The following is a 16,246-nucleotide window of genomic DNA, read 5'->3' on the forward strand; positions in this document are numbered from 1 at the left end:
AGCCTAAGAAAAGTAGGCTCTAGGGAACAAACGCCACTAATCCATTTCACTCAGAAATTTTTGTTCATTCTTCGCCACGAAGAACAAACAAAACTCATACCATATGCAATCACATCAATAGACAACACAATACCCAACACTGTTCTTCACTTCTCTGCCTGGAACACTAAAAGACATGATCTATTATTCGGCAATCCAGTAAGAGTAAACGCAATACTCGCACCTATTGTTTGCGTTTCCGCTAAATACTAGCATACTTGGCAACACTGTCGTAAAAATCAATCAAAAGATATTTTTACAGGGATTTTTAAAAGGAGTTGGACCTTCGAATATAAAATAAAAATACTGAAGTCTGAGCTACCAGTTGCGCGACGATAGGTAGTATCTAATATTATCTAATATATATGAATATATATGAATGTATATATATATGAATATATATGAAAGATCTTTTCCCTATTTTACACTATATAGCATAGCATAGCATAGCATAGCCGACCGTACACATCCTGGGGTGGCTGTCGATAGAGAAGTTTAATGCGCCAGAAAAGTTGCCTGGGACTTGACAAACCTTTCATTTAACAAACTCTCGACACCTGGCCAGGTCCTTTTCCCTATTTTACACTATATGCCCCTAAAACTGCTGGCACATATTTTGTATGGTTTTGGTATGTCGCTGGTTGCAAAACATGAAGCTATTGATCATTTTTGATATATACAAATGCGGATTATCGATTAATACCAGAACCATTCTTGAATTGGTATGACTAGCTGTCCATTTTACCCCAATTTGGCCTAGTTGTCATGTAATGAATCAATTAATTGCTTTTCTTTGCATTAGTACTGAAACCAATGTTATCAAAAAGACATATATAAAGACATACATATATGACTTTTTCTAAAATTTCAGCTTTTGATGGAGAATTAAGGGCATAATAGGCATTTTATAAAATATGTCAAATATGCACTAAACTGATTAAATAGGGCGTCTTAAAGCACCAAATTATATATATTTAAGATGCCTCATTTAATCAGTTGACCTTATTGGCATAGGGACCGTTATCGGCCAGCAGATCGTGCAGTACATTCAAATATGTGCATAAATGATTATTTTACCCTGAATTCCCCACTAAAAGCTGGAATTAGAAAAAGTCATATATTTTAACTGTTCTTTCGATTACACTGGTTTCAGTACCAGAAGTCCATCATAAACAGATACGGGAAATCAATTTTTCCATGAGGCGACAAAAATTCAGGGCAAATTGGGGTAAAATGGACAGCTGTTTGTACCCTCTTGTGAATGATCCTAAAGCTAATCGATAAACCGTGTTTGTATATATAAAAAATGATCAATGATTTCATTTATGCAACCAGTGATATTATAAACAATACAAAAAATGTTATTATACAGCACTTTTTGGGGCATGTAGGGTAAAATAGGGAAATGATCTTTCGCATACCCGCATGATTACTGTTAGCTTCCAATTTAAGTTGCTAACTAATTTCAATGTACCATAGCAGTATCTGTTTCTAATATATACATTTCAAATATCATTTTTATATGATAATAGGGCAACATGGGGCAAATTGGACAACTCCTGAAGGTGAATCTGGTGATAATAGATCTATTGCTTTTTGTTTATGTTAAAAAATCAACTTCAAATCAGTAACTTAAATCCATTATAGTTAAGTAAAATTAACAATTTCCAGTAGTTGTTGAGGCATAAACATTTGAAAGGATGTTTAATTTATTTTTATGATTGCTATTAACCTCTAATTACACCTGCAGTTATTGTCGCGCTTATCTTTTATTAGAGTCCTGCGGCGGTCGTACGCTCGCAAGGCATACCGCCGCATGACAGTCGCAAGGCAAAACAGAAGAAAAAGTGTTCCCGCCAAAAACAAAAGCACGTGGGTTTCGCGAAGTGACAGATGTTTTCGAATGTATTTGTGACGAACGGCAAGAGTAGCTCAGTGGAATGAGTGTTCTTGCTGTCAAACCCCATATAGTGGAATTATATACTTTTAAATCTGGTGACGCTGTTATGATTAGTGACTGTCGCGCTGATATCAGAAGACAGAGGCAGATAATCGCCATATTCTGATTTTTCTTGAGAGGCATAATATTTTCAACAATCTTCAGTAGTGTTGGTTGTTTGAAAGTACATTTTAATTCTCTTTTTGTATGAAAAAAGGGCAATATGGGGCAAAATGGACCGCACTTCCCGTGCCGTGCAATGAATGAATTTAGCGTCAATCGATTTCTCGTACTTTTTTACGTCAGAAATGGTCAACTTTACGTACCGAAACCAGCGGCGTTAAAAGATCCATTTTTTGGGTCGATTTTTCCCACTGTGCAGCGGGTTAACATGATGTTATCCAAAGATGGGAAACAACTTGAATACCATAACACATAGTTTTTGCAAACTTTTAATTTGGAGTATTATAAACTACTGCCTGACTACTTTGGGCAGGAAAATTTCAAGATCAAAATTTGATTTGGTAGATCTTACACCGCAACGCACCATTCTGAGGTAATCTACCAACGTTACGGGAAATCTTGCCCCGGTGTACCTTATAAGAACAAAATACATAAAATCTGAGTGCCCTATTTTTTTTGAAAATACCAGTGCAAATTGAATTGTTTTTTAGATGCCACACACTTCAAATCAGTAACAAATTTTGAAAACGACGTATAATCAATAGTGTAGCATTGATTATACGTCGTTTTCAAAATTTGTTACTGAAATAATCATAATAATTATGAATTATTCAAGTTTGAATTAAGGAGAAACTTCAGAGAATACAAATATGGCTGCCACAATGGCCGACTTGGGCCCCTACTCACTCCTTCAAGAGCACCAATCTTAAAAATTCGTAAACAAATGCGCTCGATTTGGAATAGCTGCCTCTTTTTGCAAGTGAGCAAAGCCAGGATAAACAAGTGTGGCTTGGTTCGATGCTTCGTTCGTCAGATTTGTGCCTCCAAAGTTTGTATGCAAGATTGCAAAGGGATTTCTTGATGTTTCAACATTTTTTATGAAACATAACAAATTTTCTTAGCAATCTGAAAACATATGAACTGCAAAAGTTTTCTCTATTCTTCACCATCAAGAAATATCATTGCAATTTTACATACAAATTTTAAAGGCACAAATCTGACGAACGAAACATCGAACCAAGCCGCGCTTGTATATCCTGGCTTAGCTCACTTACAAAAAGAAGCAGCTTTTCCAAATTGAGCGCATACATATGTTTACGATTTTTTTTTCAAGATTGGTGCTCTTGAAAACGTGAGTAGGGGTTCAAGTCGACCATTGTGGCAGCCATATTTGTATTCTCTGATGAAACTGAGACCAAATTCCCGAACGAGTTATGGGCAATTATTGTTTGTGAAAAATGGCCTGATATGTCTTATAAGCCTTGTTTCTTTGAAAAATCGTATCTCAAGAGCAAAGCTTCGAGGAAAAAAGTTGTTTTGGTGAAAACGCAATATTTTTTTTGTTAGCAAAAATAAATTGGAAATGTTCTACACTAAATTTTTCACCATCAAAAAATATCATAAAGAAAAGCCGGGAAACCTTCGCCCAAAAAATTAACAAATTAAAAAATATTTTCGATATGATTATTGATTTTTCCCCTGGGTGTTTGAGAATACTTGTTTTGACTTTTGACGGTGGACAATTTTGTGGATTTTTTTCCACTTCTTGTTTGTCAGATTGAAATTTGCTTGTATTTTCACCAAAAAGAAACTTGTAATCTACAACGCAATGATTTCGTTTCTGAGTTAAATATGCTTGTAGAATACGTTGTATGAACCAAGGGACCCTTTGACCAAATATAAATAACTAGCTGTCCTGGTAAACACCGTACTGCCTATCGACTTTGTTATTTTTTTATGATAAACAGCTCATTAGAGAACTGTCCCGCAAATTACCTGGAAATTGCCAAACTGTTGGGAGGCGACACTAGTTTTCTCAAACCGAATAATCCCAAAAAAAGCTGAAAAAAAAACAAAAAAAAAAAACCGGCCTTTTAAGTGGATATGACACCTTTTTGTGGGATATTCCGCCTTTTTTGGGTTGAGAAAACTTGAGTCGCCCCCTTGGTCAAACTGTGTATAGCTGGCCGTCTCTTAGGCCAGTAGTACAAAGGGTCAAATATTTGACGAGGAAAGAACTCAAGAAATAACACCAGTTAGACACTAATGAAAATTCGATCGAGTAAAATAAGATGTTTGAGCATTGTTTTTTTTTGACAAATATTTGACCCTGTGTACTAACAGCTTTACTTTGCAAAAATTCGAAAATGTTTAAAGTTTTTCATTGGAAAATGACAATTTTATTTAAAAAAAATCGTTTTAACATTTGAAGTCAGTATCTCAAAGTTAAGTTATCCCTCATGGGGCATGAACTTCTAAAAAATGTAAAAATCATTAAAAAATCGTACACCTATACATATTTTTAAGAAGTTAGGGCTTTGATTAGAGCTTTGAGATACTGACCCGATCTCTCTAGTAAAAATAAATATTTTCCAATGTAGTAAAAATTCAGATTTTTGCAAAGAAAAAATAAGGCTGATACAAATTTAATTTTGACTTTCTGTCTCCCCCCCCCCCTTCAAAAATTTTTGGCTGGATTTTGCATTTTGAGGGGGCAGACAAAAAAATATTTATCAAAATATCGGGTTTTGCTAAACATTCTTTAACAAATCCGATGAGTTTTTAATATTTTTCAGATTAAATGCTTTATTATTTTTATCCCCCCCCTCGACCAGCCAAAGAGTGGTGGGACAAAAAGTGAAATAAATATTTGTAACGGCCTAAGGGCCTATTGTGTAGTGAATAATTGGATATGTCAACATCAATTTAGAATTCCGACGTTTTTGTTTTACTTCGGCGAACTTCTGTCGGATATATTTAATTTCTTACTAAACTTCGGTCTATAGACTTAGAAATTCTGAAATTTCCACGAAACGGAATCACCAAAAAACGTAAATGTTTTCAAGACTGAATCACAAATTGGACTCAATTTTACGCGCATCATATAAGTGCTGGTTGGTTAACAAATTCGTTTCACCAGAAACGTAGAATCAGTATCACGTTCCACTCGGTGAAATAGCCGAGAGGTAAGAGATGTGGCTCACGATCAGCAGATCTGGTGTTCGAGTCCCATGCATGACAATATTTTACTTTTATATGTTTTATCTGTCAAATCGGTTTTAGCGATTGCTACGCTAAGAAAAAATAAGTTTTTTTTGGGGTGTCTTGAAAGACGTAAATTTACATGTTATAACCTCTAAATTTGTGTTTTTGAAGATGCTCGTATATGTCAGGTTCAGGACACTTAAAATTACATGATATTTTCTTGGTGTGTAAAATAAATCAGTATAAATAATACAATATTTGTTGAGAATCTTCTTTTATCTGTACTTAATAGCATATTTTCTCTTACTTCCCAGGATACGATGTTAGTAGGAATGTTCCGCGGTATGATGTTAAATGATTGGGAATCACCAACTTCCTTCAAACCGGAGCGATTTTTGAAGGGTGGAAAAATTGTCATTCCTCCCAACTTCCATCCGTTTGGTGTTGGTCGACATCGCTGTATGGGTGAAATGATGGGCAAAGCCAACTTGTTCCTCTTTATCACAACTCTCTTCCAATCATTTGATTTCCTAGTGCCAGAAGGTGACCCATTACCGTCAGATGAGCCGATTGATGGAGCAACGCCAAGTGTGCGGCAGTACACAGCATTGATTGTTCCTCGGTAATTTCAGCACAAGACTAAAATAATCTTAAGAGAATGTAATATAGATGTATTATGATTAAATATGAAATGAGACATTTTGTTTGATGACCACCCAGCTAACCCTACCCTAATAAACCCCTGGCGTTCGATTTGAATAGGTCCTATCAACATAGGAAGCACAGCAAACATACGACTTATTAAAATCGTACGCCAGAATTTTTTGTATTGTTACATATGTACTATACAGGGTGACTGGTAATTCGTGTTACACCCGAAAGGAGGTGAAAGTAGACCATATTTGCAGCAAAAAATTGTTCTACAGGTAGGTCCGGAAATCACTGCTAAGTGAGTTATTCAAAAATTAGTGTTATTAAATTACCCCGTCTTTAAACATCTCTAACTCAGAAACTATGAACCGTATAATCAATCTAAGTGCATGGATAGAAAGCTTAAAGCTTTGTCTTTTAATGCTCTTTGGACAGGTAATTGATAAAAAGTCATTTAAGTGCAGAAATTTTGACTTTTATGTAAAAAGTGCCTAAAAATGTACCCCCTTTTCACCTTTTTTGATAGTTTACTCGTGAAAAACGTGATAAATGTGAAAAATGTTCTTCTACAAAACATTCATTTTTTGATACGCTACCAATCTGTCCTTTGGTGCAACATTGTATCTTTCATAGTTTTGTCACAATTTTGAATTCAAAATTTTGTGAAATAAATCAATGTTTTTATTGCAATACTGTCTGGCAACCCTACACGTTTGCTTGCTGTTGGTCGTCGTGCGCATGGCAACGAAGTCCAGCGTCGCGGCGGCGGTCGCGGCGGTCATCGTTTGACAGAGCCAAGAGCCAACAGTGAACGGCAAATTGCGCGCTATGTTTATGAATCAATCTCAAGGCATCCTTTTCTTTGGGTGAAGATTCAATTCGCCTAGATGCCATACACCCAAACCCACTCACTGGTGGAATTTAGCGAGATCATACCGCTGGGTGGCACCGTTTTAAGGGATATTCAAACCTACGGGCCGAGACTGGGTCCGGGCCGGGGCCGCGGCCGAGACTCGATAGGGCTTTTGTCGCTTCGTTCTCACTGCACATAATGCTCACCGGGCTATAGCGCCTGCACACCAGCAATTTATGTTGCGCGAACGCACGCACAGTATGAAGCTATTGTTATTCATTTTTGTTTTTGTTTCTGCGCACTTTCTCCAGTGTGTTTGATGTACATTCATCCAGAACTTTCTTTTGTAATTTCTACAGGAATCTGGGATTCCTCCAGCTTTTTTTTATGATTTCCCTTGGAATGCTTTCTGGGACTCTCCCGTAGTTCTTTCTGGAAAACTCTAATGAGATTCTTCTAGGAGTCCTGCCTGGTATTTCTCCAGCTACTCCGTCTGGGTTTTTGTCCTTGAGTTCTACTAAAATTTCTTCTGGGATATTTTCAAGAACTGGTTTAGATTTTTTCTCCAGAAATTCCTCCAGGAGTAGCTTCCCACAGTTTATTTATTTTCAGTTCAACGGGAAGCCCTCCTGAAGTTCCTGAGAGTGAGTCCAGGAGCTCCCCAGGCATTCCTCCAGGGCACCCCCAAGAAATATCAAGGGAATTTCTTGAGAGTTAGCTCAAGAATTCCTCCAGCATTTGTCGTAGAATCACCCTAGGATTTTACTGGGAATTTCTCCATTATAACTCTGGAAATTAATGCAGGAGTTCTCCAGCAATAATGCAAGCTTCTCTTCAGGATTTTTCCCGAAAATTACTGAAGGACTCAAGGAATTTCTCCAGAAATTCCTGTATTAATACCACCAGGACTTCCTCAAGGGACTCCTCCAAAAAATCCTCCTCGATGTCAACTAAAAATTCTTCCAGTAGTTCTTTCAGGAATAACTCCAGAAATTCATCTCGAAATTTCTACAGGAATTTCTCTTCAGGAATTGTAGAAGGGATTTCATCAGGAATTCTTCCAGGGATTTCACAAGACAATTTTTCAATAAATTGCTCTAAGACTTTCTCTAAGAATTCCTGAAAGGAATCATCTAGGAATTCCTCTGACGATTCCTCTAGATTTTTTTCCACGGTGTCCCCCAAGAATTTTTCCAGTTATTCCTCCATGAGTTCCTGCAGGAATTTATCCCGAAATTCTACCAGGAAATCCTGCAGGGATTCTTCCAGGAATCCCACCATAAATTCCTCCTGTAATTGCTGCAGGAGATTCTCTAGAGGTTCCTCCAAGGATTCCTCCAGGAATTCCTCCGAGAATTCCTCCAAGAATTCTTTCAGGAATTTTTCCATAAAGTCTTCCAGGATATACTCCATGAATTACTCCAAGAATTGCTTCAGGAATAACTCTAGTAATTCCTCCTTGAATTGCTTCAGAAATGACTTCAGGGATTCCTACGGGAATTCTTCCAGGAACTACTTCAGCCTGTCCTAAAAAAAAATCCTCCAGGAATTCTACAAGGAAATACTTACGGGATTCCTCCAAGAATTACTCCAGGAACTACTCCAGGAAAGCCGTCAAGCATTCCTCCCAGAAACAATCCAAGAATGGACTACCCGCTTTGCGCGCAGCCACAGTTGATCAGCAGGAGTAAATCAATTTAATTTTGTATGGCGAAATGCATCTAAACTTGAATTACTTGAAATACAAAGCTTTTCCCGAAAAAATATTTGGTAGGCTTAATAGTGGTCACCATTGTGCACAACCACTACCAAATATTTTTTTCCAATAATGTGTTCCACTTTGAAGAATTTGCCTTTAGATGGTATTCGCCATACAATATTTTTGCGATTTACTTTTAGCGATTTTTCGCGCATAGAAGCTAGCGCCGCATTGGTCGATGCGGAGAGTAGGAAAACAGCCGATGTAGTTAATTCATTCCCATAATTTCTCTTTGAATTACTCCAGGAATTCGTCAAAAAAATACTTCTGGAATTTTTCCAGAAATTCCTCCTAGAATTCCTTTTAGAAATACCTCAAGGAAATGCTTCAAGAATTTCTTCAGAAAATCCTTAAAGAACTCCTCCAGAAGTGCCTCCAGCAAATCTTTTAGGAATTCCTTCACGAATTTTTTCAGGAACTTCTCTAGATATTGCTTAGGAATATCTCCAGGAATTCGTCTTGAAAAACTTCCAGAACGTACTCCAGGAATTACTCCAGGATTTCCTCAAGAAATGTCTCTAGAACTTCCTTCAAGAATTCCTTCGGTTAACTTTCCAGGAATTCCTCCCGGAATTATCTCAGGTACAGTATTCCTTAAAGAGTTACTATAGGGATTCCAGGAATAGCTCCAGAAACTCCGTTAGAATTTACTCCAAGAATTCCTCCAGGAATCACTCCAGTAATTCCTCAAGGTAGGATGTCATCCAGGAATTTCTGTAGGAATTCTTGGAAAAAAAAATTGAACGGATTCTTGATTGAAATCTTGAAAGAATTCTTGGGGGAGTTCCAGTAGCAGTTTCTGGAATAATTTCTGGAGGATTTTAGGGAGAATTCTGGAGTGATTTTTTGGGAAGGTCCTGTAGAAATTTCCGGAGGATTTCCTGGGAGAAATCCTAAAAAAGTTTATTTAGGAATTCCTCCCAGACTTCCGCCAAGAATTGCTTCAAAAATCCCTCTATGAATTTCTCCAAAAATCTCTCGAACAGTTCTTTCTGGGGTTTTTGAAGAATTTTATTCAGGAATTACTTTACACACTCCTTCAGGAATTCCTTCATAAATTCCTCCAGTAATTCCTTCAAAAATTCCTCCAAGAATATCTCCATGAATTCCACCAGGAAATCCTCCGAAAATAACTTTTGAGATAGCTCCAGGGATTCCTCCTTGAATTCCTCCAGGTATTCCTCCAGTGACTCTTTCAAAAACTCCATCAAGGCTTACTACAGGTATTTCTCTAGGAATTCCTAATGAAATTTCTCCAAGGAAATCCCCCAGGAATTCTTCCAAGACTCCCTCCAGGTATTTCTTCAAAAAATCCTCCAGGGATTATTTTAAGAGTTCCTCCAAGGATTCCACCAGGGATTCTTCCAGGGAGTAATTCCTGAAAGAAACTCCGAAGGAATTCCTGGCAGGAACTCTTAGATAAAATTCCGGATGACATCCTACCTAGAGGAATTACTGGAGTGATTCCTGGAGGAATTCTTGGAGTAAGTTCTAACGGAGTTTCTGAAGCTATTCCTGAAAAAAATATGAAGCGCTACCCAGAGGAATCCCTGGAGTAGCTCTTTAAAGAATTCCTGTACCTGAGATAATTCCGGGAGGAATTCCTGGACGATTAACCGAAGGAATTCTTGGAGGAAATTTTAGAGACATTTTTTGAGGAAATCCTGGAGTAATTCCTAGAGTAGTTTCTGGAATAGATTTTGGAGAAAGCCTTGAAGTAATTCATGGAGAAATTCTTAGAGTGTTTCTGAGAGGAATTTCTGGAGGCCTTCCTGGGAAAATTCTTGAGGAATTTCTAAAATAAAACCTTAAGAAATTTCGGGAAGAATTTCAGGACGAATTCCTGGAGATATTCGTAAGCAATATCTGGAAGAATTCCTGAAATAATTAATAGAGGGATTCTTGAAGCAATTCTTGGCGGAAGTCTGGGAGGAATTCCTAAATAAACTTTTCTAGGATTTCTCCCAGGAAATCCTCCAGAAATTTCTACAGGATCTTCCCCAAAAATCACTCCAGAATTCTCCCTGAAAATTCTCCAGAAATTATTCCAGAAACTGCTACGGGAACTCCCCCAAGAATTCTTTCAAGATTTCAATCAAGAATCCGTTCAAATTTTTTTTCCAAGAATTCCTACAGAAATTCCTGGATGACATCCTACCTTGAGGAATTACTGGAGTGATTCCTGGAGAAATTCTTGGAGTAAATTCTAACGGAGTTTCTGGAGCTATTCCTGGAATCCCTGTAGTAACTCTTTAAGGAATACTGTACCTGAGATAATTCCGGGAGGAATTCCTGGAAAGTTAACCGAAGGAATTCTTGAAGGAAGTTCTAGAGACGTTCTGGAGTACGTTCTGGAATAGTTCTTCAAGACGAATTCCTGGAGATATTCCTAAGCAATATCTGGAGAAGTTCCTGAAAAAATTCGTGAAGGAATTCCTAAAAGATTGGCTGGAGGCACTTCTGGAGGAGTTCTTTAAGGATTTTCTGAAGAAATTCTTGAAGCATTTCCTTGAGGTATTTCTAAAAGGAATTCTGGGAGGAATTTCTGGAAAAAATTCAGAAGCGATTTTTTGACGAATTCCTGGAGTAATTCAAAGAGAAATTATGGGAATTCTTGGATTATTTCCGGGAGGAATTCTTGACGGCTTTCCTGGAGTAGTTCCTGGAGTATTTCTTGGAGGAATCCCGTAAGTATTTCCTTGATGAATTACTGGAGAATTTTTTTGAGGACAGGCTGAAGTAGTTTTTGGTAGAATTCCCGTTGGAATCCCTGAAGACATTTCTGAAGCAATTCGTGGAGGAATTCCTAGAGTTATTCCTGAAGCAATTCTTGGAGTAATTCATGGAGTATATCCTTGAAGACTTTATGGAAAAATTCTTGAAAGAATTCTTGGAGAAATTTTCGGAGAAATTCCTGGAGGAATTTCTGGAAAAGTTCGTGGATGAATTCCTGGAGTAATTCCTGGTGAAATTCCTGGAGGAATTCCTGGAGTATTTTCTGTAGGAATTCCTGGAGGAATGCCTGGAGGAATTTCTGGTGGATATTCTGTAGGAATTCCTGGGGAATCCCTAGAAGATTTATTAAAGGAATCACTGGCGAAATTTCTGGACGAAAGAAATCACTGGCGAAATTCTTAGAGGAATTCCTGGAGTGTTTTCTGGAGGAATTTCTGGAGGATATTTATGAAGGAATGAAGGATATTTATGAAGGAATCACTGGAGGAATTCCTGGAAAAAAAATTGGAGGACATCTTGCAGTAGTTCCTGGATAAACATCTGTAAGAATCGTGTAGGAATACCTGGAGTAACTCACGGATAAATTCTTGGAGTTGTGCCTGGAGTATTTCCAAGAAGACTTCCTGGAAAAATACCTGATGGAATTTCTGGAGGTATTCCTTGAGCAATTTCCGGTGGAATTCTTGGAGGAACTCCTGGAGTAGTACCTGAAGTAATTTCTGGAGGAATTCCTGGAATAATTTATGGAGAAATTCATGAAGTAATTCTTGAAGAAATGCCTGGAGTACTTTCTGGAGAAATTTTTGAAGAAATCCCTGTAGAAAATCCTAGAGGAATTCTGTGAGGAATTACTGAAGGAATTTCTGGGGGAATTACTGAAGGAATTTCTAAAGGAATTTCTTGATGATTTCCTGGGATGAATTTCCTGATGATTTCCTGGGAGAAATTCTGGAAGGAATTCTAGAGGAATCCTTGGAGGAACCTCTAGAGAATCTCCTGCAGCAATTACAGGAGGAATTTATGGTGGGATTCCTGGAAGAATCCCTGCAGGATTTCCTGGTAGAATTTCGGGATAAATTCCTGCAGGAACTCATGGAGGAATAACTGGAAAAATTCTTGGGGGACACCGTGGAAAAAAATCTAGAGGAATCGTCAGAGGAATTCCTAGATGATTCCTTTCAGGAATTCTTAGAGAAAGTCTTAGAGCAATTTATTGAAAAATTGTCTTGTGAAATCCCTGGAAGAATTCCTGATGAAATCCCTTCTACAATTCCTGAAGAGAAATTCCTGTAGAAATTTCGAGATGAATTTCTGGAGTTATTCCTGAAAGAACTACTGGAAGAATTTTTAGTTGACATCGAGGAGGATTTTTTGGAGGAGTCCCTTGAGGAAGTCCTGGTGGTATTAATACAGGAATTTCTGGAGAAATCCCTTGAGTCCTTCAGTAATTTTCGGGAAAAATCCTGAAGAGAAGCTTGCATTATTGCTGGAGAACTCCTGCATTAATTTCCAGAGTTATAATGGAGAAATTCCCAGTAAAATCCTAGGGTGATTCTACGACAAATGCTGGAGGAATTCTTGAGCTAACTCTCAAGAAATTCCCTTGGTATTTCTTGGGGGTGCCCTGGAGGAATGCCTGGGGAGCTCCTGGACTCACTCTCAGGAACTTCAGGAGGGCTTCCCATTGAACTGAAAATAAATAAACTGTGGGAAGCTACTCCTAGAGGAATTTCTGGAGAAAAAATCTAAACCAGTTCTTGAAAATATCCCAGAAGAAATTTTAGTAGAACTCAAGGACAAAAACCCAGACGGAGTAGCTGGAGAAATACCAGGCAGGACTCCTAGAAGAATCTCATTAGAGTTTTCCAGAAAGAACTACGGGAGAGTCCCAGAAAGCATTCCAAGGGAAATCATAAAAAAAAGCTGGAGGAATCCCAGATTCCTGTAGAAATTACAAAAGAAAGTTCTGGATGAATGTACATCAAACACACTGGAGAAAGTGCGCAGAAACAAAAACAAAAATGAATAACAATAGCTTCATACTGTGCGTGCGTTCGCGCAACATAAATTGCTGGTGTGCAGGCGCTATAGCCCGGTGAGCATTGTGTGCAGTGAGAACGAAGCGACAAAAGCCCTATCGAGTCTCGGCCGCGGCCCCGGCCCGGACCCAGTCACGGCCCGTAGGTTTGAACATCCCTTAAAACGGTGCCACCCAGCGGTATGATCTCGCTAAATTCCACCAGTGAGTGGGTTTGGGTGTATGGCATCTAGGCGAATTGAATCTTCACCCAAAGAAAAGGATGCCTTGAGATTGATTCATAAACATAGCGCGCAATTTGCCGTTCACTAGTTGGCTCTGTCAAACGATGACCGCCGCCGCGACGCTGGACTTCGTTGCCATGCGCACGACGACCAACAGCAAGCAAACGTGTAGGATTGCCAGACAGTATTGCAATAAAAACATTGATTTATTTCACAAAATTTTGAATTCAAAATTGTGACAAAACTATGAAAGATACAATGTTGCACCAAAGGACAGATTGGTAGCGTATCAAAAAATGAATGTTTTGTAGAAGAACATTTTTCACATTTATCACGTTTTTCACGAGTAAACTATCAAAAAAAGGTGAAAAGGGGGTACATTTTTAGGCACTTTTTACATAAAAGTCAAAATTTCTGCACTTAAATGACTTTTTATCAATTACCTGTCCAAAGAGCATTAAAAGACAAAGCTTTAAGCTTTCTATCCATGCACTTAGATTGATTATACGGTTCATAGTTTCTGAGTTAGAGATGTTTAAAGACGGGGTAATTTAATAACACTAATTTTTGAATAACTCACTTAGCAGTGATTTCCGGACCTACCTGTAGAACAATTTTTTGCTGCAAATATTATGCCTCTCAAGAAAAATCAGAATATGGCGATTATCTGCCTCTGTCTTCTGATATCAGCGCGACAGTCACTAATCATAACAGCGTCACCAGATTTAAAAGTATATAATTCCACTATATGGGGTTTGACAGCAAGAACACTCATTCCACTGAGCTACTCTTGCCGTTCGTCACAAATACATTCGAAAACATCTGTCACTTCGCGAAACCCACGTGCTTTTGTTTTTGGCGGGAACACTTTTTCTTCTGTTTTGCCTTGCGACTGTCATGCGGCGGTATGCCTTGCGAGCGTACGACCGCCGCAGGACTCTAATAAAAGATAAGCGCGACAATATGGTCTACTTTCACCTCCTTTCGGGTGTAACACGAATTACCCTGTATGTACTATAGTCGTCGTCGTGGCAGTTGGTGCTTCACGATCACCCAGAACCTCGTTCGCTGCAGGGGATTGCATCGTCGAACAGGCTCCGCCAAGTTGCATTTGACTTCTCCACTGTCGTACCTTACTATTACTGCTCTGCTGGGAACGTAGACTCCTATCAGCATCATCAAGCAGCTCTTCCTCCATCAGACGTAGCTTCTCTTCCTCGTAATCCCGTTGTAGCTCCAGCTTCCTGCGTTCCAATTCTCCCTCCTTTTGTATGCGGGCGAGTTCGATCTTCCTTTCTTGTTCCCGTAGCTCCAGGTCCAACATTTTCTCGGCGAGAACTTTCTTAACTTCGAGCCTCTCTAGATTTAGTCGAGCTCGAGCACTCGCATTCGAAATCGACGACCTTCTGGACGACACGGACATAGTATCAGTGGGTGGTAGTCGCAAAACCTCATTATGATGCGGCGGCGGCGGTGGGGGAGTAGTGCTAAAGCATTTTGTGCAGATGAAGCTCTTCTCACTGATGCTAAATATCACTCACTCCCACGCACCCGAAGTGCCACCAAGAATCGCATCGGTCACACTGGACCAAGGAATCGTCCGTCTGAATACCGCATGCCTGATACGTGTCCATTTCGTGGTCGAAATTGATCGATTCGCCTCGATCTTTTAGATTGTTGGGAACGGGGACGGAGTGTTCGGATGGTTCGGACTACTTTTAAGCGAACTCGTTGTTTGTGTGTAACGGAAGTTGCTAAAAGCTGTAATTTCTTATTAGTTTTTTGCATTATAAACATTTAGGATCAATATAATACTCACATCGAGTCTAACCTCACTCTACGAGTCCTCCCAACAAAGATAGTTTACGGAATGTAATCACGTCCTACAACTAGTTCAATTTGCATGGTATTTATTCACTAAAAGTAGTTTTGGCTCCGTTTTTATATTTTTCCTGTAAAGTATAAAAACAAATCAATCATTTGACTTATTGTTTACATTCGTCGGTCTTCTTCTTATTTTTGTAGAAATAGTTTCTACAAAAGGTGGTGCGATAACTGGTACAGGTACAGAATGTTCCAATCAAAAACAATTGATTGATGCACCAAGCGGTAAGAAGAAGAGTTTTGACATCCAAGCGGTGTGCCGTTTACATCCATCGACCAATCAGCGACGAGGATCAAATCGACGGCACACCGCTTGGATGTCAAAACTTCTTCTTCTTACCGCTTGGTGCATCAATCAATAAAACCTTGGACAGACTGGTGGTATTCGTTCCATGGTACAATTATCTTGAAATGAGTTTCATACTGATAATTGTCTTCATTCAAGATAGCCTTGGAATAATTTTCTTGGCAACTTGTACCATGGTACGAACACCACCAGTGTGTCCCAGGCCTAAGCCAATATCTATCCAAGCCTTGCCCATTCTTCCTCGTCGACGCGGTAGCGATCATTGTTAGATAGACGATCGTGGTAACTCAGACGAGAGACATTCAACAGTGGCTCTCAAATCGGCAACAAGCTTTGTATTTCAAATAATTCAAGTTTAGATGCATTTCGCCATACAAAATTAAATTGATTTACTCCTAGTCTAGTCTAGTCTACACATACACAGCCATTCATTGAAAGAATCCTGGAAAATGATAGAATCGACTACTTCTACCATTTTTCTTGTCATTATTAATGCTTGCAGTACATCGAAAATGCATTACAAGCATTAAAGCGGCCAGGCCTACTGTGCAGCGTTATTGATTCTACAATAAAACCATTAAAGCAGGGACATCTCGTACCAACCGCTCAGTTTTATATAGAAAGCCAAATACGTGAAAAATCGGTGGG

At 38.7% G+C, this 16,246-nt stretch overlaps 2 protein-coding genes across 3 annotated transcripts in view; one reads left to right on the forward strand and one right to left on the reverse strand.

Moving 5' to 3' along the window:
- The window catches only part of LOC109421401 (probable cytochrome P450 303a1), a 39,121-nt gene extending 33,179 nt beyond the window's left edge, over positions 1–5,942 (forward strand). The window contains exon 4 of one of the 2 annotated variants that reach the window (XM_029872351.2): positions 5,461–5,938. In XM_029872351.2, the coding sequence (XP_029728211.2) occupies positions 5,461–5,772 (312 nt within the window). In that variant the 3' untranslated portion in view covers positions 5,773–5,938. Of the gene's footprint in view, positions 1–5,460 lie in introns of both variants that reach the window. The other variant, XM_062851648.1, reaches the window with a different exon arrangement.
- Positions 5,675–15,291, reverse strand: LOC115266318 (uncharacterized). Its single transcript, XM_029872349.2, has 2 exons — positions 14,540–15,291; positions 5,675–5,795 (listed from the first exon to the last, which is right to left on the reverse strand). Exons 1-2 carry the CDS (start codon positions 14,828–14,830, stop codon positions 5,775–5,777), a joined length of 312 nt encoding a protein of 103 aa, XP_029728209.1. The 5' UTR covers positions 14,831–15,291; the 3' UTR covers positions 5,675–5,774.
- Between the last annotated feature and the right edge of the window lie 955 nt (positions 15,292–16,246).

Source organism: Aedes albopictus, chromosome 2 (assembly GCF_035046485.1).
Source record: "Aedes albopictus strain Foshan chromosome 2, AalbF5, whole genome shotgun sequence".
NCBI lineage: Eukaryota > Metazoa > Arthropoda > Insecta > Diptera > Culicidae > Aedes > Aedes albopictus.